Genomic DNA, 24,454 nt, shown 5'->3' with positions numbered 1-24,454 from the left:
CAGTGCCTAAAGGGGCTCCAGGGGAACTGGAGAGGGACTTGGGACAAAGGATGGAGGGACAAGACACAGGGAAATTTTCCAGTTGGAAAATGGAAATTTAGGTGGGAAATGGGGAAGGAATTCTTCCCTGGGAGGGTGGTGCGGCCCTGGAATTCCCAGAGAATCTGTGGCTGCCCCTGGATCCCCGGAAGTGTCCAAGGCCAGGTTGGACAGGGCTTGGAGCAACCTGGGATAGGAGAAGACGTCTCTGCCTCTAGGAACAAGAGGATCTTGAAGGTCCCTTCCCACCCAAACCATTCCATGGTTCTGTGACCAAATTTAAGTTTTTCCAGACCAAATCTGGAAGACCGGATTGATAAACTGCTCTTCCCGGAAGTACCTTCCGGAATCGTGCTTGGATAATCACGGAATGGTTTGGGTGGGAATGGACCTTAAAGCCCATCCAGTTCCACCCTTTTCCATGGGTGGAGGCACCTCCCACTATCCCAGGGTGCTCCAACCTGTCCTTGGACACTTCCAGGGATGGGACAGCCTCGGCTTCTCTGGGAATTCCATTCCAGCACCTCCCCACCCTCATCAAACACATTTTCCTTCTATCTCCTTGGAACCTTTTTTTAGGATAAATCCATAAATCTCATGTCTAATCCAGGCCGGTATTGACTCCCTGGAAGGAATAAAAAAAGCCTTTTTCAGGAAATAATTCATTTATGCCACGGCTCCTTCCAGCTGAGAGAATCCTTAAACTCTCAGTCCCTCCCCTGCCGTAATTTTAATTTCATATTAAACCACTCTGGATAAATTGTCATTCCGAAAAATTTTTAGGTGGAAAGAGACACCGGGAAGAAGAATACATTAAAAATGGATTACACGGTGTCACTTCTGGACTCCTTGCATGAGCAATTAAATATTTAGGATTCAAATCCCAGATTTGATCTTCTCCATGGCTCTGAGGCTTTCCAGGTCTTTTCCAAAGTGCTTTTTCTTGGGGAAAACAGGATTTTACCTTGCATGGAGTTCACCTTGTGGCTTGGCAGGGGAATGTCTGCTCCTATCAAGTCTTTCTATCCCAATTTTTTTTATTTTTGGAGCTTTCCCAAACCATTTGCTGCAGCTGCGAGTTCAGAACTTCCTTCTATTTTTTCTTTTTCCCCCCTGAATATTTTTTTCCTGAAAAAAGGCGGATCCGAGGCCGGTCTTGTCTTAAACATCGGGATTAGGGAATAACTCATGGTGTCCCCTCCTGGTTGTAATGACTTCATTTAGGTTCTCGGAGAAGCCCTGAAATGGGAAAATGTGAAACTTTCCGGAGGGGGGGGAAAAAAAAGTGAACAAAGAGAGAAAACCCCAAATGGCACCACCAAAAAAAGCAACCCCGTGTTTCCCGTCTCCCGACTAATTAAACTCTCCTTAAAAAAGCCAGGGAAAAACTTCTCTGTGGTTCCTTTCTGTTGCAAAATCCCGGGGGAGGCTGGATCGGGGAGGGCAGCTCCGTCACCCACACGGCTCCGGAGGGGAGGGCTCTCTGCCAGGCCCTCTGGAGACTCCATCTCCTCGGGAAAGGCGCGCGGAGGCTTGCTCTCGGATTTGGGAATCACCCGCCAAATTGGACCCCTTTGGGGTGGATGCGACGTCAGCGGAGAGAGGAGGGAGAAGGTGGCCCCGGAGTGTCCTGAGGAGCCCCCGGAGGGATGGTGGGAGATGGCAGATGAAGGAATGATGGGATCTCTCCGTGGAAGGAGGTGGGCGTCGGGCTTGGCGGCACCGGGAGCGGGTTTGGCGCGGTTGTTTTTGCTGGATGGGATTTTCTCCCTCTTCCCTGGGCTCGGTGGCGCTTCGGGAGGAGAAAACTTGGATAATAAAAGGTGGAATTGTTGTGTGGGTTTGGGTTGGAAGGGGGTTTGACGATCTTGAAATTCCATCCCCCTGCCCCTTCCAACCTTCCAAAATCCCAGGTTGCTCCAAGCCTCATCCAAACTGGCCTTGGACACTTCCAGGGATTAATTCCCTGGGAATGCCATTCCAGGACCATCCCACTCTCCCAGGGAAGAATTTCCTCTCTAATTTCCCACTCAGACCCGTCTGCCCCGGCTCCGCGCTGCCCCAAAATCTCCTCAGTGCCATCCTGCAGGTGCGTGGGGCTGTAATTCCCAAGTTTCCTTCTTTGAAGCTGGAATCAGCCTCAGGGAGAGCAGGAATGACGGAAGGAGGGGGCATCCAGAGTCCCTTTTCCTGGGCAGATAGAGCCCTGTCAGCAGTTTTGACAGCGGGGGCTCCTGGAACGAGCTTCGCCTCCATCCTGAAATTCCCACAGAGCACAATTTTCCTGCTGTTTTTGGTGCCGATTATCCCTTTTCCATGTTGTTTTGGTTTTTTTTCCCCCTGGTGTTTTGATTAGGATCACGGTTCGGGGGAATTTGTGTTTACAGCGAGGCAGCAGAATGTCAAATATTCCTTCGTATTTAACGCTTCCCATTAAACCCTCACGCGGTTAACTCCCAAATACACCCAGGACTGGCGGATTTCGGGAATGGGGAAGGATTATTGGGAGCAAAACGCTCCCTAGCAGGGTGACAGCTTTATCCAAGCCCTTTTCCATGCAGAGTGAGGATGGAAAAGGGCTCGGAGAAACACTGAAGGCTCTGTTCCCATCCCGGCGGATGCGGTCAAGGGCCGCGATCTGTACGGAATTATCCTGGAGGCGACAGGATCCTCTGGAAAAGGCTACAAAACTCCAATGCCCCAGAGCTGCTCCAAGTCCTTTCATTGCTAGATCTGCTCTATCCTAATTTATGCTAATGAGGGGAGCTCTCATCCCATCTCCGAGCTCTTCCACGGAGTGTGTCACCGTCTGGAACGCTTTGCTCGGGATAGGGAATGTTTTCCTGGTGAGCCAGGAGCAGGGGAATGAGCTGGGGGGGCGGTTTTTGCGCTCTTAATTTGAGAGTCGACGGCTTTTTTGTGTGCTCTAATCAAGAGGGTTTTGATGCCGTAATTAAAAACAAGGAGTTAATGGGTGTTCTGCGGGATGTAAATTCGCCGGGAAAATCCGGAGTCGGGAGAACTTCGGAGACCAAAGCGCTTTTTGTCTATTGTAATTAGGGGTGTGGTGCTTAAGGAATATTAATTAGCCCCACGGGGGAGGTTGAGGAGCCAGAAAAATGCTGCCTCCGCCCCTAATTCCCGGTGGGAGTTCAGGAGCTGCCGGATGAGCCGAGCCTGGGAGACGGCAAAGACCACGGAGACTTGGGAAGGGAAGGGTATCCCCCATCCTCCTCCACCTCCTTTAAAAACAAACAAACAAAGGGGAAAAAAAACCCCAAACAAATCCAATTTCGGGAGCTGGGTGCGACTTTCTGTGGGAACTGGGTTTGCCAACGGAATTTAAATCCCTGGTTCTCCCGGGAATTGTGGTTGCTGATTTCATTGGAATGGCAAATTGGGGATGATTTGTAGCTGAGAGAGCTGGAGAGGGACTTGGGACAAAGGATGGAGGGATAGGACACAGGGAATGGCTTCCCACTGGGAAAGGGGAGATTTGGGTGGGATATTGGAAAACGGCGGCAGAGGGTCAAGTTTTGGTGAATTATTTTTAAAAGTTGGATAATTTACAGCAAATAAATCATAGGCTGGGCCAGGTGGGGACCTCAAATGATCCAAGGTTTTATGGGAATGGGGTGACTGTAGGAAAAGCTCTTCAGACCAGAGTCTTGGAAATGAAAGAAACCAGAAAATCTGAATATTTATAATTCACGCCGATAAAAAGGGCAAAGGGAAAGATCCAGGTGATTGTCCCAGCAACTTGGGGTTTTTTTGGGGGGAAAAAGATGTGTTGGATGATTGGAAAATATTAATAAAGGAGAGGAAAACAGGCTGGGAAAGGTGGGAATGTCCAGCCTGGAGAAGCCAAGGATCCAGGGAGACCCCAGAGCCCCTTCCAGTGCCTAAAGGGGCTCCAGGAGAGCTGGAGAGGGAATTTGGACAAGGGATGGAGGGACAACATACAGGGAATGCTTTCCCACTGCCAGAAGAGAGGGATACTTGGAATATTGGGAAAGAATTATTCTCTGTGTGGGGCTGGGAATAGAATTCCCTTTTTTCCCCGAGCTTTCCATTAGCAACTTCTAAAAGGGAAGAAATCCTTTCCTAGGAAAAGCTGCGGATATTTCTCTTTTTTACGTTAAAGCCAATCCGGGGAATTCCCAAATCCTACACGCTCCAAAAGGTTGGAATAAGAGATGAGTTTGTCGCTCATGGCATCTGAGATCCCATTTTTGGGGTTTTTTAGGGAAATGCTCATTTCCCTGGCAACTGCTCCTTGTTTTTTTTTCAGGGATCTGATTATCCCAGTTTTCCCTCCTGCACCATCTACGGAGCCAGTGGGGAGCCATGGAAAAGGACAGGGGACAGGGGATGGGACATGTCCCTGGTGTCACCATTGTGTCCTCCCTCCTCTTCCTGCTTCCCGTCCTAGATCCAAATTCGGCTCTGACATCTCCTTGATCTCCTAAAATTTCAGGAGGAAAATGTCAGGTTTGGGATCCAAACCTCAGGTTTGGGGTAAAAACTTCAGGTTTGGGATCAAAACCTCAGGTTTGGGATCCAAACCTCAGGTTTCCATTTCGGAGCCTGGTCCGTTTGGATTCGAGTTTATTTATGGAATTACGGAATCTGTGAGGTCGAAAAAGACTTCCAGGATCATCCAACCTGTGACCCAATCCCACCACGACACCAATTTCCACTTCCAGGGATGGCGATTCCCATTCCAAGGTCTAATCCCGCTTTCTGTGAGGAAATTCCAGCCAGTCTCCAGCCTTATCCAGGATTAGGGCAGAGGAGGTTGGACTTGTCCTAAGGGATGTGGCAAAAATGGGGAACACCAGTGATGGGGTGGTCTGTAATTATTGGAAGTGTTTGGGAATGACTTGGCTTCGTATTCCAATGGGGAAGAGTTCCCTGGGAGCCTCCAGGGCCGCAGGAATTGGTGGAAGACACGGAATCCCATGGAATCAGGGAGTTGCTGAGACTGGAAGGGAATGTTGGCGGTGGTCTCGTCCACCCCTTGGTGTCCTCTGGAGAAGTGTCCAGACACCTTTAAATTATCCAGGAATACGTGGAAATGGGAAGAGCTGTTGGACAGCCTCAAGGCACGTCAGGATCCCTTAATAGGTCTGTTCTGAGGTCATTAGTGTGGCACTAACGAACATAATCCCGTTAACGAGGAGGAAAAAACCCCAGGAGTTGCTTCCTGGAAGTTGCACCGAGGATTCCACGTGTTCTCCCTGTAGAGAGTGATCACAGGATCAGCCTTGGGATCACGGGAATAAATGATCCCACTGATCCCATCTGGGCTCCAAGTCCTTCACATCCTGGCCTTGGGCACTTCCAGGGATCCAGGGGCAGCCATGGCTTCTCCAGGAATTCCATCCCAGCCCCTTCACCGCTCTCCCAGCCAAGAATTCCTTCCCAATATCCCACCTAAATTTCCACTTTTCCACTGGGAGGCCATTCCCTGTCTCCTGTCCCTCCATCCCTTGTCCAATCTCCAGCTCTTCTGGAGCCCCCTCAGGCCCTGGAAGGAGCTCTGGGGTCTCCCTGGAGTTTTGTCTTCTCCAGGCTGGACATTCCCAGCTCTCCCAGCCTTTCTCCAACCCTCCACGGCCTCCACTGGATCTACTCCAACATCTCCGCATCCTTCTGCCATCAGAGCCCAGAGCTGGATGCAGAATTCCAGGTGGGAATTCCAGCAGAGGGGCAGAATTCCCCCCTTTCCCGCTCTAAAACGTTTTCCATCCCCATTGCAGCCACAGGAGAAACGGGATTGGATAAAATGGGATTGGGAGCACCCCCCCCCACCTCTGCTTTCCAAGTATTTCCCTGCCTGACTCAACTAATAAATATCCAGGATTTATGATAATTAATTCTGAACACGCCCTGGGATTGTGCAGGTGCCTGGAGTGCCTCTCCCTGGGCACTCGGAATTAATTTGGGAGGATTCATTCCATGCCTGGGCTTGACACGGAAGTGCTCCGGTCTCCGGCACATTCCCAGCCTTTTCCTGGAATGCTGAACCTCGGAAAGCAGAGCGTAAAGGGAAGAGATTTGCATGCGGTTGCCTAAGGAAACTGTGGAAAATTAGGGATTAAACAGCACCGGGAGAGCTGGAAGTTTACCAGGGATGAGAGTTCCCATGATCCAAAGGCTTTGGGAATTGTTCCCTGGGAGTGTTCCCCTCCAGGGGTTCCAGGAGAGCTGGAAAGGGATTTCGGAAAAGGGATGGAGGGGCAGGACACAAGGAATGGTTTAAACTGGCAGAGGGCATTTGGGATATTGGGAAGGAATTCTTCCCTGGGAGGGTGGTGAGGGGCTGGGATGGAATTCCCAGGGGATCTGTGGCTGCTCCATCCCTGGAAGTGTCCAAGGCCAGGTTGGATGTGGCTTGGAGCAACCTGGGATAGTGGGAGGTGTCCCTGCCCATGGAAAAAGGTGGGATTGGAACATCTTCCAAGGTCTCTTCCAACACAAACCATTCCGTGATTACATGAATTTCACCTCCTGGCTCCAGATTTCATAAATATTCCAAAAAACGATGGCTGAAAGAAAAAAAAATCGGGAAAGTATCCATGAAATACGGGGAAACAAGGAAGGGATGTGCACTTCCTAGGAATTCTTTGCCAGAGCCTGGAAAAATCCTGCAGGGAAAAGTGCCACAGGGAATTGTTTTCAGCTGAGGGGGAAATCTGCGACTTGGAGTGTCAAAGTTCAGGACTTTTTCTGGGAAAATCCTTAGGAAATGGAGCTGCCAGCCCGGTTCCCTCCTCCGCCATGCGATTCCTCACGTCTTCATTCCATATTCCTTCTTTTTTCCTATTTCCTTATTTGTCCAGGATTTTTTGCTTAACATCCCCCCAAAAAAATTGACTTGGGATGATGCAGGATCTCCTTAGGAACTTTTAAAGTTGTTTCAGGTCCAGCTTTGAATTCCAGGTGGGAATTCCAGGCTCACCCGCGTGGCACAGCTCTTGCTGTTAATATTTGGGATTCTCCTGATAAAATGCAGGAATTTAATGGAGCTGGGAAGATTCTGAGTTGATTTTCCAGCTCGTTTTTCCATCATTCCAACAGAAAAGGGAAGGTGGATAGATGTATCGGACTAGGATGTGCATCCTTTGGGATGCAACCCGAGGAAAACCGGGAAGGGAGGTGCGGGAGGAGCTTGGGAATGACTCGGGGAAAAGCCGGAATGGATGCTCTGGCAGCTGCCCAAGCCGTCTGTCGGATGGAGGGAAGGGGGAGCTGGCCAACCTCCCCTCCACATGCTTCGAGATCCCGATAAAAACGCCAGAGCGTTTTCCAGACAGATCCGGGGATGGAGCGCAGCCGCTCCGTCTATCCATGGAAAAACAAAAAAAAATGCAGGGATTCATCCACTGCTTGTTTTATCCCGAGGAAAAAAACAACCTCGGGATCGCTCCTCCCATTTTGTTGGCGAGCTGGGAATGTTGGGAAGAGTTTTTGGGAGACATTCCCACCCCGGGAAGTTGTGGGAGATCGCCGAGAAGGGGGTGGAAAACCAGGAATCCAAGCGGAATCGGCGCTATCGGAGGCGTTGATCTGGTTCGTTTGAGGAAAATGAGTTATTAAGTGGATTTAGGTAATTAAAAGTCGTTATCAATTAAGAGCTGATAATGAGTCCTGCCACAGGGCCCTTCTTATCAGGGGCCTTGCCGGAACAAATCTGGGCCCACCAAGGATGAAAATGATGTTGGACTGGGGCCTTTTTAGGGGATCAAGGCTCAGGTTTAGGATAAAAAACTCAGGTTTGGGATCTAAACTTAAGATTTAGGATCAAAACCTCTGATTTTAGGATCAAAACCTTGGGTTTAGCATTGAAACCTCAAGTTTGGGATCAAAACCTCGAATTTCAGGAGCAAAGCCTAAGATTTCAGGAGGAAAAGCTCAGGTTTAGGATCAAAACCTCCAGTTTAGCATCCAAACCTCAGATTTTAAGATCAAAACCTCTGGTTTAGGATTAAAAATTCAGGTTTAGGATCAAAATCTCAGGTTTAGGATCAAAACCTTCAGTTTGGGACCCAAACCTCAAGTTTAGGATGGAAAACCTCAGATTTAGGATCAAAACCTCCAATTTTAGGATTCAAACCTCAAGTTTGGGATCAAACCCTCAGGTTTTAGGTTCCAAACCTCAGGTTTAGGATCCAAACCTCCACTTTTAAATTCTATTTTAAATTCAGTTTTTAATTATAACACGGAATCGAGCTTTGGGATTTTTTTTCCCATTTATCGCCGACGCAATTCTGCACGAGCTGATGCCGATCCCTCTATGGAAAAAACACGGATATTACTCAAAAAAAAAAACAACCCAAAATTCTTTTCTTGGGCTCCCAGCAGGAGCAAGGAATTACCCCAGGATCTGCCACAGGGAAGGAGGAGCCGCTGCCACTCCAGGCCCAGAGCAGCCGCTGCGGTAATTTTTGGGGCGGCACCGACAGAACCATCGGATTTTGCTCCGGGAATGCTTTTCACCGAGGGCGCCCAGCAGCAGGCAGAGCCTGGAATAGCTTGGGATGAATGGAAAATCCAGGAGGTTGGAGGCCTTTGTGATTTTTTTTCCCCGTTTCTTTTGTTTTTAATCCCAAATTAACAAACGCGGCTCTTTTATTCCCACGTGGCTCTCCCAGAATTTCGGGGGAGGAGGAGGAGGAACAGGAACAAAAGCCCTGAGCCATGGATATAATTTGGGAATCAGCATGGAGCTGTTGAAAAACCTGGTTCTGCCCAGCCCTCTTCCAAACCCCGGGAAAACAGGATTTAATGGCACTTTTTCCCGATCAGAGTCCTCGGATCCTCGGAGCTGTCAGGCGTTAAATGTTGGATGGGCAATCCCATGGAACGGGACGGACACAAAATCTCCGTAAATGAGACCGAGAGCTGGGATTGAGGGAATGGCTCCCAGGAAACCCCGAGGTGGCTGCAACAAATTCCTTGGATTTTGGGATGTGAAGGTTGCAGGAGGTTTAAGGGGAGGGGAACACGTGGGCTTCTCCTCCTGCCGTTCTCCAGAGGATCCCTTCAGCTCCGGAATATTTTGTCATTCTTGCAGCACGGCTGGAGAATTCCTCTTTGACAAAAAGAGAAAAGGGATTTCAGCATCCCAAACTCTCTCTGGAACAAGGATGAAGTGTGGAAAATCCCTCCTGCTGCTGGAGGAGCTCTTTCGTTCCTTCCTGGATCCAGGCTGGGGGATGAAGGGATGGAGAGCAGCTCCAAGGAGAAGGAATTTTGGGTGTTGGTGGGTGAAAAAACAGGAAATGCCCCATCCATGTGCTCTCACATCCCAGGAATTCCCAGTGTCCCGGGCTCATCTCATGGCAGAGAAGCAGGAAAAGGGGAATTCTGCCCCTCTGCCCTGTTTAGGTGAGGTCCTGTCTGGAATTCTGCATCCAGCTCCAGGATCCAAGAGCAGAAGGACCTGGAGCTGCTGGAGCAGATCCAGAGGAGGCCACGGAGATGCTCCAAGGGCTGGAGCCAGGCTGGGAGAGCTGGGAATGTTCAGCCTGGAGAAGGGAAGACTGCAGGGAGACCTCAGAGAACTTTCCAGAGCCTACAGAGGCTCCAGGAGAGCTGGAGAGGGACTTGGGACAAGGGATGGAGGGACAGGACACAGGGAATGGCTTCCCACTGCCAGAGGGCAGGGATAGATGGGACATTGGGAAGAAATTCTTCCCTTTGAGGGGCTGGAATGGAATTCCCAGAGAATCTGTGACTGCCCCATTCCTGGAAATGTCCAAGACCAGGTTGGACGGGGCCTGGGATGGGGGAAGGTGTCCCTGCCCATGGAAAAGGGTGGAATTCTACGATCCTTAATATTCCTTCCCACCCAAACCATTCCATGACTCCCTGTGATGACTGGGGTGGGTTTATTCCACCTCCCACATTCCTTGGCCGTTTTTCCCATGGCCCCCCAATTTTCCCGTCGGCCAACCTGGCACCACCAGAGAAGGGAGGAGAAATATGGAGGGTGAAGCCAAATTTTTCCAGACTGGAGACAACACAGGAACAGCTCTAAATCCTCCAAATGGGATTCCTGCCCACAAAACCCTCGGAAAAATGGGAACGGAGACCACGGCACGAGAACAGGAACGCGATGGCTCCAGCTTCCACATGCTGGACAATCTGAGAGCCTCCCTGATGGATTTTTCTTGCTTTTCTCCCTGCTGGAGATAACAGAACCACGTATGGATTCCTTTGGACAGCAGGGATTTCTGCGTATTCCCAACAAACGGAAAAGTTGGATCGCTGAGATCTCCCCCGGATTCCGTGAGGAGCATCCAGGGTTCTGGGGGTGGCTGTGGTGAGGAGCCGAAGTTCCGGTCCAGATGGTGCCTCCGGATCATTCCCGGAATGTCCCAACCGTCGGATAATTGGGAGCGAGGGAGAGGCTCTCCCAGATGGATCCTCTGCGGATTCCGAGAGGGCGCCGCGTTAATGCCGGCTCTTAACGAGCTCCTTCAGCCCGGAGAAGAGGCTGGGAATGGATCCAAAGATCCTCTCCACCTAAAGGGGTGGTGAGGAAGGGAAAAACAGGATTTTCCATGGAAGGGATGCATGGCTGCAGCATGGAGGGGTCTCCCATTGGACATTTTCCATGTTTTTGGTCAGCAGGAACGGTGGGGAGATATCCATCCTTGGAATTTGCAGAATTTGGACACCAAATGGGAGAATTCCAAGTTTCCTGTGCTCGGGTGAGGAAGGAAACATGGCCCAGGTCACCTCCAAATCCATCCTAAAATATTAGGGAATCACAGTTGTAGAAACAGGGAGAAACGGTGTTGGGGAAAAGCAATTTCCCATCTCCCGCTTGGAATAAAAAACCTTGGAAAAGGGAGGAGGAGGAGCTGTTCCGGCTTTCCCAGTTTTTGGTTTTTCTTTTGGGAAAGATGCTCTTTTCCCTAATTGCTTCATCCTTCATCCTAAATTTCTTCCTCCCTTTTCCCACTCCGGTTGGGACGCGGAGGTTTCCTTTTCTCCTGTGCGTAGGGAAGCTCCCGTAGCACAAATATCCAAGGTTTTTAGTGGAAAAGGAGCTTTCCTCATCCTCGCTGCCCATCCAGGCCAAGTTTTGAGGAGTATCCAATGGGTGTGAGCCTCTGGAATCTGCTCCTCCTGCCAGAGGAGCCTCTGGAAGCAGCAGATGCTCCCGCACCTGCCAAGTCACTCTCCCGGGGTGGGTTTGCGATGAGGTTCTGCTCTTCGGGAATTCCTCCGGCAAAGTTCCTTCCAAGGAGTGGCAGAACATGGAAGTGTTCAGGTTCCTTGCGTGATTTCAGTGCCAAAGGAGCATTTCTGGGTGGAATGTTGGTTATTGAACTCCCTGATTTAGTGAAATATCCGTGTTTTAATCCATGGATTGGGGGGGAAAAAAAAACCCCACATTTATTTCTGGCATTCCAGGAGGGTTTTTTTGAAGTTTCAAGGATATTTAGGCCTGTTTGGAATTTTCCTCGGAGTTTATGAGCTGGTGTAGTCCTGGATTTGGTGTGTTTGAATTCCCTTTAAAACTTTGGAATGACGTCATTATTCCCTGTGGGAACCCTCGGAGCTCCAGGGATGGTTTTTGGAGGGGCTTTTCTTCATCATCCAGAGGGAACTGGATCCGCTGGGATCCACTGGGATCCACTGGAATGTGAGGATGGATCCATTAGTGGCTCCCAAAGCTCTGGATACAAACTCCAGATGCTCCAAATGTGGTTTAACAGCAGCACAAAATCATGGAATGCTTCAGGCAGGAAAGGACCCTCAAGATCATGGAATTCCATGGGCAGGGACATTTTCTGCTGTCCCAGAATGCTCCAATTCCTGGCCTTTGACAATTCCAGGGATGGGGCAGCCACAGATTCTCTGGGAATTCCATTCCAGCCCCTCACAACCCTCCCAGAGAAGAATTCCTACCCAACACCCCAAATTCCCTCTGCCAGTTTAAACCATTCCCTGTGTCCTGTCCCTCCATCCCTTATCCCAAGTCCCTCTCCAGCTCTCCTGGAGCCCCTTTAGGCACTGGAAGAGGCTCTGAGGTTTCCCTGGATTCTTCCCTTCTCCAGGCTGGACATTCCCAGCTCTCCCAGCCTGGCTCCAGCCCTTGGAGCATCTCCGTGGCCTCCTCTGGAATTGCTCCATCAGCTCCAGGTCCTTCTGCTCTTGGACCCCAGAGCTGGATGCAGAATTCCAGGTGGGGCTCACCAAGGGGCAGAATTCCCCCTCTGTTCCCACTTCCCACAGCTCCAGCAGGAAGGCACGGATCAATATTTCTCCTGGATGAGGTGGAAAAGTTTGGGAAAAGGGGAAAAGCTGGTGGAAATCCTACATTTCCACCTCCCTTCCCCTCCGCCAGAATGACAGATTCCACACCAACTGTGCCGAGCCCTTGGATCACGGATCCCAGGCACGAGTCACGCTATCGGAGCGATTTATATCCACGGAACATATGGCGTGCTTTCCGTGCAGATAACCAACGCTTCCCTCCATTTTCCCCCTGCTTTTCATCCCCACTCATGTCCAGAGGAAGAATCCTGACTCTTTTTTCTCTGGATTTGGGAGTAAGGGAGCAGCACTAACTCCGACAGCCGCGCGGATCCTGTAATTTTCTTCCTACAAAGGATTGAAGGATTTTGTGGCTCCGCTCGGCGGTGGGGGGTGTGTGTAGTGGGGGGGGGGAAAGTTCTTTTCCCAAATGGGATTTGCTGTCTGGAGCGCCCGTCTTGGAGCTTGGAATGTTTTCCAGCCTTATCTCCCAGTCCTAAAAATATCCTGGCAGCGCTGTCGGGAAGAGGGGGAGAGCTGCTTCCGTGTTTTTCTCCCTCTCGGAGAAGGAGCAGGAGGTCATCGGATATTTAGGAGGCAACCTCGGGAAGGTCATCTCATTTTCCACCTTCTAATTGCTCCCATCATCCCAGGGACTTTTTATTTTTTAGGGATCCAATTCCACAAGGAGTTAAATGGAGTTGATGTCTTGGGGAAACAAGGATTCCTTGTTTTTCATCCCAAATCCTCCTCCTCCTCCTGGATTCCTCCCTCATCCCGATCCCAGACGTGGTGGGGGAATCAAATGACAACAGGTGGCTTCAGAATCACCTGCTCCCCGTCAGCTGCCGCTTCCCGAGGACAAGGAAAAACCATTCCAAAGCCCCAGCTCAGGATTTCCAAGGAATTCAACCCCCCCGGAGGAGCTGTGCCCGATGTTTGCTGTGGCTCTGGCAAAGGAGGGAGGAGGAGGAGGAGGAGGAGGAGGAGGAGGAATATTTTTCTCTCCAACTCAGATTTGCTGTTCGTAGTTCCCTGCTCCTTTTCCGACCTCATTCCATGAATATTTTGGAGTTCAAAAAGCACGGGATGTGCTCCGAGTCTTGTTTTCCTCTGCTTGGGGCTGGGATTAGCAAGGAAAACAAAACTTTTTCCAAGTTTTTTCCTCGGTGCCGCTTTTCCCTTAGGTCGGTTGTGGGTTATTTCTTGTTTTTTTGCCATCCTCAAATATTTCCTTTTTTCGTCCCAGTGGGAAACCTCGGGAAAGGCAGACCTGGAACTGGGATTTAAAGTTATTCCATTAGGGAATTTAATTTAAGGATGTGTATTTAGATTTTATTTTCCGTACATTGAGTCCATAAAATGCTTTGATTCCTCTTGAATTCCCAAAAAAAAAAAAAAAAAAAAGTGAATTTTTACTGTTTTGCTGGAATTTTTGTCCTTTTCCTGCTGTTTTCCAACCTCTGTGACCTTCTGACATTTCCTCCATCCAGGCTCCACCTTTTTAAGTTTAAAGCTTTCAACTGAACCTTTTCCCTGGGGATTGGGACGAACAGAAGTTTTTTTATGGAAATGAGGTTTTCCCTAAGGAGTTAAAAATTAGGAGTTCAAGGAAAGGGTGTTTTGGACATGTGGTGAGGAGGGTCGGGATTCAGCAGCTGCCACCGGAATTTTTCCTGGCTCCTCTCCCTCTCTGCCTCCCCCCAGCTGCCACTGCCCCAAAAAGCCAAACTTGGCCTTTTTTTCCCCTTAAAAACCCCCCATCCTTAGGGGAAAATCAGGGATTTCAATCATGGAATGGTTTGGGTGGGAAGGGAAAATCCCATTCAGTCCCCCTGGACACCTTCCACTATCCCAGGTTGCTCCAACCTGCCCTTGGACACTTCCAGGGATGGGGCAGCCACAGCTTCTCTGGGAATTCCATTCCAGGGCCTCGCCACCCTCCCAGGGGAGGAATTTCTTCCCAATATCCCATCTTTCCCAGCCCTCTGGCAGTGGGAAGCCATTCCCTGTGTTGTGATGATCCAAGAGGGCAAAAATTTGGAATTTATAAAAAAAGTCAGTTTAGCTGAGCCAGGGTGATTCCTGAATCCGTCTCACAAGGCGGCAGCAAAACCACCAGGAATTCTGGAAAAATAAGGAAAAATAGCATCCTTTCCAGTATTTTAATGGAATTTTCTGGCCAGGAGTTTTTGTGGTATTGGATTTCAGGCCCCTGATATTTTTCTTTACACGGAATACGAAATGGAGACACCTGAGATTGGCGGAATTCCTTTTCCTGCAGGAATTTTCGGGGCGGGAGGAAACTTTTTTCCCTTGATTCTGATCACTCCGGGTTTTTCTCGGATCGGTGCAGGTTGTTGCTTGTTCCCGGGATTTTGGCTCAGAGTTCAAAGCATTCCTCTCAATATTCCCCATTTCCAAAGAGCTTATTCCCATTAATCATCTTTTCCTCAGAAGATTCCGATTGGAAAAGCAAAATGCGATTAATTTATTACGGATTTTTAGGAAGCATTTGAATCAGTGTTGGCAACCCCCACTCCAATAATCTTCACTCCGACTCCTGGGAAGTTCAGGAGTGAAAATTTGGGATTTGGGAGCAAATCAGAGCCGATTTGAGGAGTGGGATTTCATGGAATGCCACCATCCAAAATGATCCAGCCTCAAAATTGGAATCAGCTTCACCCAACCCGGTCCCACCTCAGAGGTTGGAAAACCAGCTCTTCCCATCCCAAAATTGCCCCACAAACCCCGGGAAGGTGGCTTTTCCAAGAGGACAAATCACAGGAGGGTGTTCTCTTGGCTGGAAGGGAATTTTGATCCAAGCTTTTTGGTGGAATCCATTGGTTTGGATCTGGTTTGGCATTGGTTTGGGTAGAAACCAATGCAGGCCTAAAGATTTATAAAAAAACATGGATAATGGATCACAAAATTCTCCTGGAATAATGGATCACAAAATTCTCCTGGAATAATGGATCTTCTGGAGCATCTTCAGTTCATGCAGCTTCTTATCCATTAAAAACTCCGAGGTTTTTTTGGGAATGCTGTCCCAGAACCTTGGAGAAGATGTTGGGTGGGCATCCTGCAGCCCCCAGCCTCTTCCTGGGATCTCCAGCTCCTCTTTTCTCCTTATCCCATCCCATCCCATCCCATCCCATCCCATCCCATCCCATCCCATCCCATGGTGTCCTCCAGCTCCTCTCCCACCATTTTGGGATGAGAAACGACTCCTCCAGCTCAATCCCGGTCCTGCTCCGTCTCCCACCCCTCAGCAAAAAGAATTCCCATCCTTCTGTCCTCATTCGCCCTCTTCCCTTTAAATCCAAACTTTTCCAGGGCTGATATCCCCAAGCCCTTGACCTCTCCGAGGTTTAATAAGGTGAGAGGCTAAAAAAGTGATTAATTGGCGTCGGGAGAGATATCGGATCACAAAAGCCTCTGGATAAAATTCCAGAGCTCCTTTGAGAGGCTCGAGGTCATCCCGGCGATTTCGCTGCTTTCATGCGGATCCTCCATTCATCCCGGGCTGTTTGCCTTATCAGCTCTCCGGCAGCTTCCTAAATTCCTTGGTTGTTTTTTTTTTCTCCTCGGAGTTTAAAGGAGACGCTGGCGCTGTGAAGTTCAGATCGGGAGCGTCGGAAAGCGGCGGCACACGCTCTGATAAGACGGGGAAAAAAAATCCGTCCTTTCCCTTTTCTGAAGCTGCTCTTTGAAAGCCTCCGGGGTTTTTTTTTTTGGGGAGTCTTATCCCTGTGTCCTCCAGGCCGGAAGGGATGGGACGATGCCAAAGACACGGATGCAAAGCGGATGGTGGGAGATGGGAGGGGTAGGAATGTTTTCTGTGGCTTCGTTCCGTTCTCCACAGCAAAAATTCCTCCAAAAAAGGGGAAAACCACTCAGGGCAGAGCAGGGTGATCCTTCCCTGCTCCTGGGGATTTCCTAACCTTGGAATATCCCATTTAAAAGCTCTTGTCCTCCTTGAACTTGTCTAATTCTCCTTTGAACCTATTTATGGGATTTGGCTGCGTTGCCGAATTCCACGGCTTAATTAGGAGCTATGGAAAGTCATTTCCTGGAGTTGTCTTTTAGCAACCAATTAAAGGGGGGGGGGTGGGTGGAAAAAAGGCATGGAATCATTCCCTGCTCCTCTTCTTCACTGTGCTTTTTAGGAATAACGGGAAAATGGAATTTTCACTCTTCTGAAAAAGTATTTGGTTGTTTTTAAGGCTTCTTTGGGAATTCTTTTCCTCTGAGGGTGGGATTTGTGGAACTTCCCAGAGAAGTTGAGGTTGTCCCATCTCTGGAAGTGTCCAAGGGCAAATTGGAAAAGGATTGGAGCAACCTGGGATAGTAGAAGGTGTCCCTGCTCATGGAATGGGGTTGAGCGAGATGGTCTTGAAGGTGTCTTCCAACCCGAACCATTCCATGATTTGTGGGGCTCAATCTCATCCCGAATCTCGGGGATTTTGATTCCCAGTGGAATCAGGGAATTTGCAGCAGAGATAGGGTTTTGGATTTTGTAGAACATCACGGTTTTGGAGCCTTTGGATGGTGCTTGATCCAACGCTGGGGAACATCAGATTCCCTCTTGGGCTCCATCTCCTGATTCTCCAGCGGAATCAGCGAATGGAAACACTCATTTTCCATGGATTTCCTCACAGCTTGCCCAGACTCAGGGAAGACGTAATTCCATGAATTCCATTTGTAGCCACCTTCAGTCACTCGAGCACCAAAGCCCAAGTGAGGCCTCCTAAATTCCTAGATCCATCGTAAGATCGATATTTAAAATTATCCAGAGATTTATTCCTTCAGGAAGGAGCTGGCAGGAGCTGCAATTCCAAGCTGGCAGAGAAATCCGGGAGCTTCATCCCAATGCAAAAAATTCCTCCTCCACGGTTTGGCTCCCAAAAGTGCTGAGGAAGAGCTTGGCCAGCCTGGAGCGCGCCTGGAGCTTTCCCAGAGCGCATTCCAAGCCGTGGCACATCCCAGGACGCGTTATCCCGGTTTAACCGGGGCCAGGAATTACTCCAGGGGTGTCATTTGGAGTGCAAATCATTCCCGAGTTGCAAATCCCGGGGTTTTGTATCTCCAGCAAATCAAAGCGGGAAGTTGAGCTCTGACGCCATCGGATCCGTCAGGCCACGTTATCCCTGCATTCCGCCTCTTCCAGACAAGCAGGAATGTCCCAGATTTGGATCTCTGGTGGTCTGTGGATAAATAAATGATCCTGGGGGTCCTACCACTCGTTTTTAGCTCTTAAATTCCCTCAGGACAATTAAATATCCGATGGTTTTCCAATCGTTGCGGTCAACGGCAAAGGAATTCGTGGGGACAGTGCGGGCTTGAACAAAAGGTCTTGAGATGCCTTCAAACCCCCCCACGGAGCAGGAAAAAGGACCCTCAAAGTCCTTGGAATGCTGGTGGAAAGAGAAAGGATCTGCTCATGTCAAGGTTGGGAATTTGAAGCTAAAAATGGGGAGATTCAGTTGGATATTGGGAAGGAATTTGGTTACGGTGACAGTTGGTGAGGGCCTGGAATGGAATTCCTGGAAAAGCTGTGGCTGCCCCATCCCTGGAAGTGTCCAAGTGCAGGTTGGAGCAACCTGGGGTGGGGGAAGGTGTCACCACCCACATCCATATGAGTTTTAAGGTCCCTTCCCACCCAAACCATTCCATGGTTCCGTGAAACTTGACGGTTCAATGGTGTTAAATTGGGAATCATCATTCCCAGACTTCTCCCATCAGGAAGGAATTTTTCCCTGTGAGGGTGGTGAGACCCTGGAATGGAATTCCCAGAGAAGCTGTGGCTGCCCCAAAGGGGATGGGGCATCTCTAATTAAGATGATTTTCCCTTAATTAATGATCCCCCCTCCTTTTTTAAATACCTCGACATCTCCATCCTTGGAATTTCTCCCATCTCTGCATTCCCAGCCCTGGATTTTTTCCCATCCTAGCTCTCACAGGAGCTGGATCAGCTCCCAGATTTCTGCTCAGCCCTTTATGGATTTATTTCATTGCTCAGGGATCGATCTGACGCCTGTTCCCGGGAGTCACCAGCCGGGAAACTGCTGAGCAAGGCAGGGACAAAACTCTCCATCATCATCAACATCCAGAGGTTTTTCCTGTTGGATCAGCCTTTGGAGATGCTTTTCCTGACAAAAAAAACCTCCTTGCGTTGATGTTTTGGAGGAACCGGCCACAATTTGTGGGATAATGGGGTTTTTTTTTAATTTTCATGGTAATAAGGTCATTAAAGTTTTATAGGATCATGGAAACATCAAATGGGTTGGGTTGGGAAGGGCTTTTGGAGGTCATCAAGCCTGACCTTCCACTGGACCTGCTGCAATCCCACTCCAGCCTGGGTTTAAGCTGGGTTTTAAGGAGCTGGAATTTGTGTCACTGAGGTTAATTTGGCCTCAGAGCCACCTGGGACTTGACCCCTCCCTTGGTGTCACCTCGGTGTCACCTCGGTGTCACCTCGGTGTCACTCCTGGCTCCGGGATTAACTCCATGAGCAGACCTGGCTTAGGATGAGTTTAAATTTCCCAGTGTTCCACACCTAAAATAATCTGGAATTTAGTGATCGCTGCAGAGGGAAAAACGGCTGAGCAGGCGTTTTTTGGGATCAGAGAGGACTGGGGTCAGATTTCCACATGGATTCCTGGGGTTTTGGTCAGAAAGGAGCAGCTCCAAGCAAAGACCTGGAGGGAAAAATTTTGCGGAGTTGTTTTAAATTCCTGAACCGTCCAAAAAGAGGGAAATTAAGTTCAAGCTGGATCAGCTTTATCCAGAGTTGAGGCTTCGGGTTTTCAGAGGAACAAGGATGAGGGGGAAGGGTTTGGAATTAAAAATGGGGAGGTTTAGATGGGAATTTGGGAAGGAATTCTTCCCTGAGAGGGTGGTGAGGAGCTGGAATGGAGTTCCCAGAGAAGTTATGGCTGCCCCATCCCTGAAATTGTCCAAGGCTGGGTTGGACAGGGCTTGGAGCAACCTGGGATAGTGGGAAGGCATCCCTACCCATGGAATTCCATAACCTTTAGTTCTCTTCCAAACCATTCCATGACTCCACAATCCTCCCAACCATCCCGTAATATTCCTGCTGACATCTCCTCTTCGCTTCGACCGCCCTTGAACCTTCTCCCGACATTGCCCAGGGAGTCACATCCCTTCTCCGTCAAAGCAGCGCCGCGTGAACGCCCGGATCCGACGGCTCCTGCCTCCCGGAGCTGGGTTTTTCCCTCTTTTTATTTAATTGGAAAGGAACGAGCAGCGGCCGCGGATTCGTGTTGATGGAGGAGTTGGTTTTTCCCTGAGGTGGCTTTAGGGTCAGCGCTTTTCCGTCGCTGGAGTTGTCGCGGATTCAGGACGGAGCAGAGGGCTCAGCCTTCTCCCACTGTCCTGGCATAGGTTTTTTTCCAGCAGGGAATGCAGAATTGCAGGATTCTTTTCTGGATTCTTCCAGACTGCACAGCTCCCGGTGTTTGTGTGGTTAACGGATCGAGGCCAGGAGCTGCCGGAGCATCCGCCTGCGTCCTGAGCTCTGATTTTGCTGGATGTTCCGTCCTGTCCTCAGGAACTGACAAAAAATGGGATTTCACCTGGCTGTGTGTGGCCACATCCCAGAAATTCCCAGTGGAGAGCAGGAAAGGAGGGAATTCTTCTCCTCTGCCCTGCTCAGGTGAGACTCCACCTGAAATCTTCTTCCAACTCCAGGATCCCACTGGTGCCGCTGGCCACCTTGGCTGGTTCTTTGGCCAATCCCGGTTCTCCAAATCTGGAAGTGGCTTCCAGTGGCCGCTCCATGCCAGATTGGATCTGAGTTTTACAGAATGAAACGAGCCATGATTTAGGATCGACTCACCTCCCACTGCTTTTAGTCTCTCTTCTACATGGAAAAGCTTAATCATGGATTTTCCTCCGTTTTCCAAGAGGAGTTGAAAACTTTTTCACCCTTTAGGGGGGTTTGATCCAAGCTGGGAGCCCACACCCTGAAAATCCCACTCTTTTTTCCACCCAGAGGTTTAAATCCCGTTGGAAAATGAGCTGAGGGCTCAGGGCCAGGCTGACATCTCGGACCCCCCTCCAGAGACTTCTTTTCTTTCAAATTGGGCATTTCGGAAGAGCCTCCGGGGATTCATTCCCAGGGAAAGGCGTCGGGATGCGATCCATGTGATCCGTTATTGTCTAACTCCCTGGATGTGTCAGCTTTAAGTGGCACCTTCCTTGATAAGCCTCACTTAGCTTTTTATTCCTCCTCATCTATTTCTAGACGTTCCTTAAAAGCCTTGGAAAAGCAGGCGGGGATAAATCCCAAATAATTTCATTAAATTCCTTCAATTTTTTTTTTTTTTACATAAACCCACGCAAAAAAGAGGAATTTGAATAAAGACGCGGATCCCGGAACATCTCAGGTACCCTCTGGATTATCCAGAGGTGACAAGTGCAGCGTTTGGGGTGGAATTCTCTGTTTCTTAGGATTGCGACTTCTTTTAATCCTCTTTGGAATTTCTAAGCTCCCGTTTGCTGCTGGATGATCCCAAAAATCCCTTTTGTTGTGTTTCTGAGTGAGGGGGTCAGCGAAATTCCAGGAGAACGCAGATGGGGGAACAGGATGGAGAGCAGCACTGGGGAGGGGGAATTTGGGGGATTTGGGGGTGTTGGTGGATGAGGATCTCCACAGGATGCATCCATGTGCTCTGGTCCTGGAAATTCCCCATGTTCTGGGCACATCCCACAGTGTGGACAGCGGGAAAAGGGGAATTCTTCCCCTCTGCCCCGCTCAGGTGAGATCTCACCTGGAATATTACATCCAACAGCAGAAGGACCTGGAGCTGCTGGAGCAGATCCAGAGGAGGCCACGGAGAAGCTCCAAGGGCTGGAGCCAGCCTGGGAGAGCTGGGAATGTCCAGCCTGGAGAAGGGAAGGATCCTGGGAGACCTCAGAGCCTCTTCTGGTGCCTAAAGGGGCTCCAGGAGAGCTGGAGAGGGACTTGGCACAAGGGATGGAGGGACAGGACACAGGGAATGGCTTCCCATTGCCAGAGAGCAGGGATAGATGGGATATTGGGAAGGAATTCTTCCCCTGTGAGAGTGGGGAGGTGCTGGGATGGAATTCCCAGAGAATCTGTGGCTGCCTCTGGATCCCTGGAATTATCCAAGACCAGGTTGGACGGGGCTTGGAGCAGCCTGGGATGGGGGAAGGTGTCCCTGCCCATGGGACCATCCCTTCCCATTCCATCCCATTCCATCCCATTCCATCCCTTCCCATGGAGGCCAGGACACGGTTGGGCCCGTTCAGCCCTCACCATCTCCATCCCCGCCACCATCAGGTTTCGGTGTTGGTGGCGCCCGTGGTCGTCACCCAGCCCAGGTGTGTTGGGACCGGTGGTTTTGGGATGGTGCCAGAGCTGGTACCCACAGAGCCAACGCCTTTTCCCAGTGTCGGAATCGGGACAGAGGGAAGAGGGTTTGGGATCTTCAGAGTTCCGGGGAGCTGCGCTGCTCCAGCTGGACCTGGGGAGGTGGACTCCATCATTCTGGAGTTTTTTCTGGGAAGTGCTGCCGGGTTTGGTGATGTGGGCGGCAGCGCCGGGCTGCAGGGTGGTCATGCAGGAGAAATTCATCTGCAGGTTGGTGATTCCAACCAGTCCTTCCCATTCCCTCATGGAATGTGCTTTGATCCACGGGTCTTCAAGGGTTCGGGCTGGACGCCGTGATCCCAGGTGGACATTTTGGTGCTCCAACACAGGGCGTGTGTTTTGCAGACTTGTTGGGTTTCCCTGGGAGCTGAAAATCTGGGATTGCTTGGAAACCCTTTGGAAAATTCTCTGTTTTGTGTCAATAATTCTGTGCAGCTCAATGGGGTAGAAGAAAGAGTTGTGAAGTCTTCATCCCACGCTCGCTGCGAGTGTTGATCACAGAACCATTGGATGGTTGGGGTTGGGAGGGACCTTGGTTGAATTTTCCCTCTCTCCTTGTTCTTTTCCAGGCTGGAATGGGTGGGAATCATCAAATCTTGGGAACGGGAGACTCGGTGGGGGTGGAAGGAAGAGTTGAGAAATGGTTCTTCTCCATCCCGTGCTGGTGTCAAATCACGGAATCATGGAGTTGTTGGGGTTGGGAAGGACCTTGGTTGAATTTTCCCTCTCTCCATGTTCTTTTCCAGGCTGGAATGGGTGGGAATCATCAAATCTTGGGAACAGGAGACTTGGTGAGGATGGAAGGAAGAGTTGAGAAGTCGCTCTTCTCCGTCCCGTGCTCACATCAAATCACAGAATCATTGGGTGGCTTGGGCGACCTTCCGAGATGGCTCGGTTGACGTTTCCCTTCTCTCCTTGTCCTTTCCCAGGTTGGAATGGGTGGAAATCATCGAGCCTCGGACCCGGGAGCGCATGTACGCCAACCTGATCACGGGGGAGTGCGTGTGGGACCCCCCCGCCGGCGTGCGGATCAAACGCACCAATGAGAACCAGTGGTGGGAGCTCTTCGACCCCAACACCTCCCGCTTCTACTACTACAATGCCACCACGCAGAGGACGGTGTGGCACCGTCCCCAGAACTGCGACATCATCCCGCTGGCCAAGCTGCAGACGCTGAAGCAGAACACGGAGTCGCCGCGGGCTTCCACGGAAAACAGCCCCGGCAGGAGCAGCAATGTCAGCAGGGAGGGAAGCACTAGCTCGTCCTTGGAGCAGGAGCTGGAAGGCAACGAGAAGGTGCAGGAGCAGCGGTCGAGCCGCCAGTCCAGCCAGTATTCCGTGGTGAAGGAGGAAACGGAAAGGTAAAGGTGGGATGGGTGGGGGGGAAAAATCGGGAATTCCCAGTCCTGGTGGTCTCCAAGAGCAACCCGCATGCTGCGGATCTTGGGCAAAGATATTTTGTGGATGGTTCCTCCAGCTCGAGCCTCGGTGGGTCTCCACCAAGCTGGGTTCTCCAAAAAACGAGGAGGAAGAGGGAAAAACGTCAGGAAAAGGTGTTTTCTCCACCTTAGGGATAATTTAGATGTTCCCTGCAGGAAGTTTCCTTAAAGGAATAATTTCTCGTCCTCTGAAATTCGTTTTTAGGATTGGAAATTGGGGTTTAAAGCCCGACGTGGTTTTAAATTATTTTCCTGGATAAAATCTCCCTGAGCTGATGAGTTGGGATGATTCATGCCACAACCACGGCTTGTCCCACAGGTCTGGGGAGCTCCTGGCAGGGATAATTTCCCTCGGGAAGGAGAAGGGAGTCAGTGCTCAATTCCCAAGGACAACGTTCGGAGACGTTTGTGTTGCTCCTCTCCCGTCATTCCGTCTTTTATGGCTTGAAAGCTGCAAATCATGGAATCTTGGAATGGTTTGGCTTGGAAAGGAGCCTTAAAATCCATCTTTTTCCACCTCCTGCTGTGGGCAGGGACACCTCCCACCATCCCAGCCTGACCTGGGACAGTTCCAGGCATGGAGCAGCCACAGCTTTTCTGGGCGACCTGAGGTCGGTCATTAATTAATACATTTGTCTTCTCTTAATTGATGCTTTTGACCACGTTAAGGACCCGACCAAGTTGAGGAGACCAAGCAGGGGTGGAATTCCCGTTCCCAACTCCTGCTCCCAGAAACTGCGGCTGGATGGGAGCAGGAATTCCCGGCTCAGCAAGTGCTTTCATGTGGGACATCAGAGGCGGCCTCGGCTCCGCACCTCGGGGGAGGTTCCACCTTCCCGAGGTCCTGGAAGAGGCTCTGGTGGAATCTCTGAGCCTGGGAATGGGGGGGTCCTTGTGGGGCAGGGGGATTTGGGGAAGGGAAATGGGTTTGGGGTTGTTCACTGCAGGTGGAATCAGCCATGGAATTACAGAGTCACGGAATCATGGAATGGTTTTGGTTGGAAAAGGCCTTAAAAATCATGGAATTCCATCCTTTCCCATGGGCAGGGACACCTTCCCCCATCCCAGGCTGCTCCAAGCCCCATCCAACCTGGCCTGGGACATTTCCAGGGATGGGGCAATCACAGATTCTCTGGGAATTCCATTCCAGCCCCTCAAAGGGAAGAATTTCTTCCCAATATCCCATCTATCCCTGCCCTCTGGCAGTGGGAAGCCATTCCCTGTGTCCTGTCCCTCCATCCCTTATCCCAAGTTCCTCTCCAGCTCTTCTGGAGCCCCTTTA

At 50.3% G+C, this 24,454-nt stretch overlaps 1 protein-coding gene across 2 annotated transcripts in view; it reads left to right on the top strand.

Annotated features, from left to right (window-relative positions):
• Positions 1-24,454, top strand: part of ARHGAP39 (Rho GTPase activating protein 39) — a 104,804-nt gene that overhangs the window by 38,030 nt on the left and 42,320 nt on the right. For both annotated transcript variants that reach the window (XM_086876155.1, XM_086876163.1), the window contains exon 2: positions 22,663-23,094. In XM_086876155.1, coding sequence (XP_086732281.1) covers positions 22,663-23,094 — 432 coding nt within the window. The remainder of the gene's footprint in view (positions 1-22,662; positions 23,095-24,454) is intronic.

The sequence above is a fragment of the Cyanistes caeruleus genome, chromosome 1 (assembly GCF_971803275.1).
Source record: "Cyanistes caeruleus chromosome 1, bCyaCae1.hap1.1, whole genome shotgun sequence".
NCBI lineage: Eukaryota > Metazoa > Chordata > Aves > Passeriformes > Paridae > Cyanistes > Cyanistes caeruleus.
The sequence above is the reverse complement of the archived record's forward strand: the minus strand, read 5'-3'. Positions and strand labels throughout refer to the sequence as shown.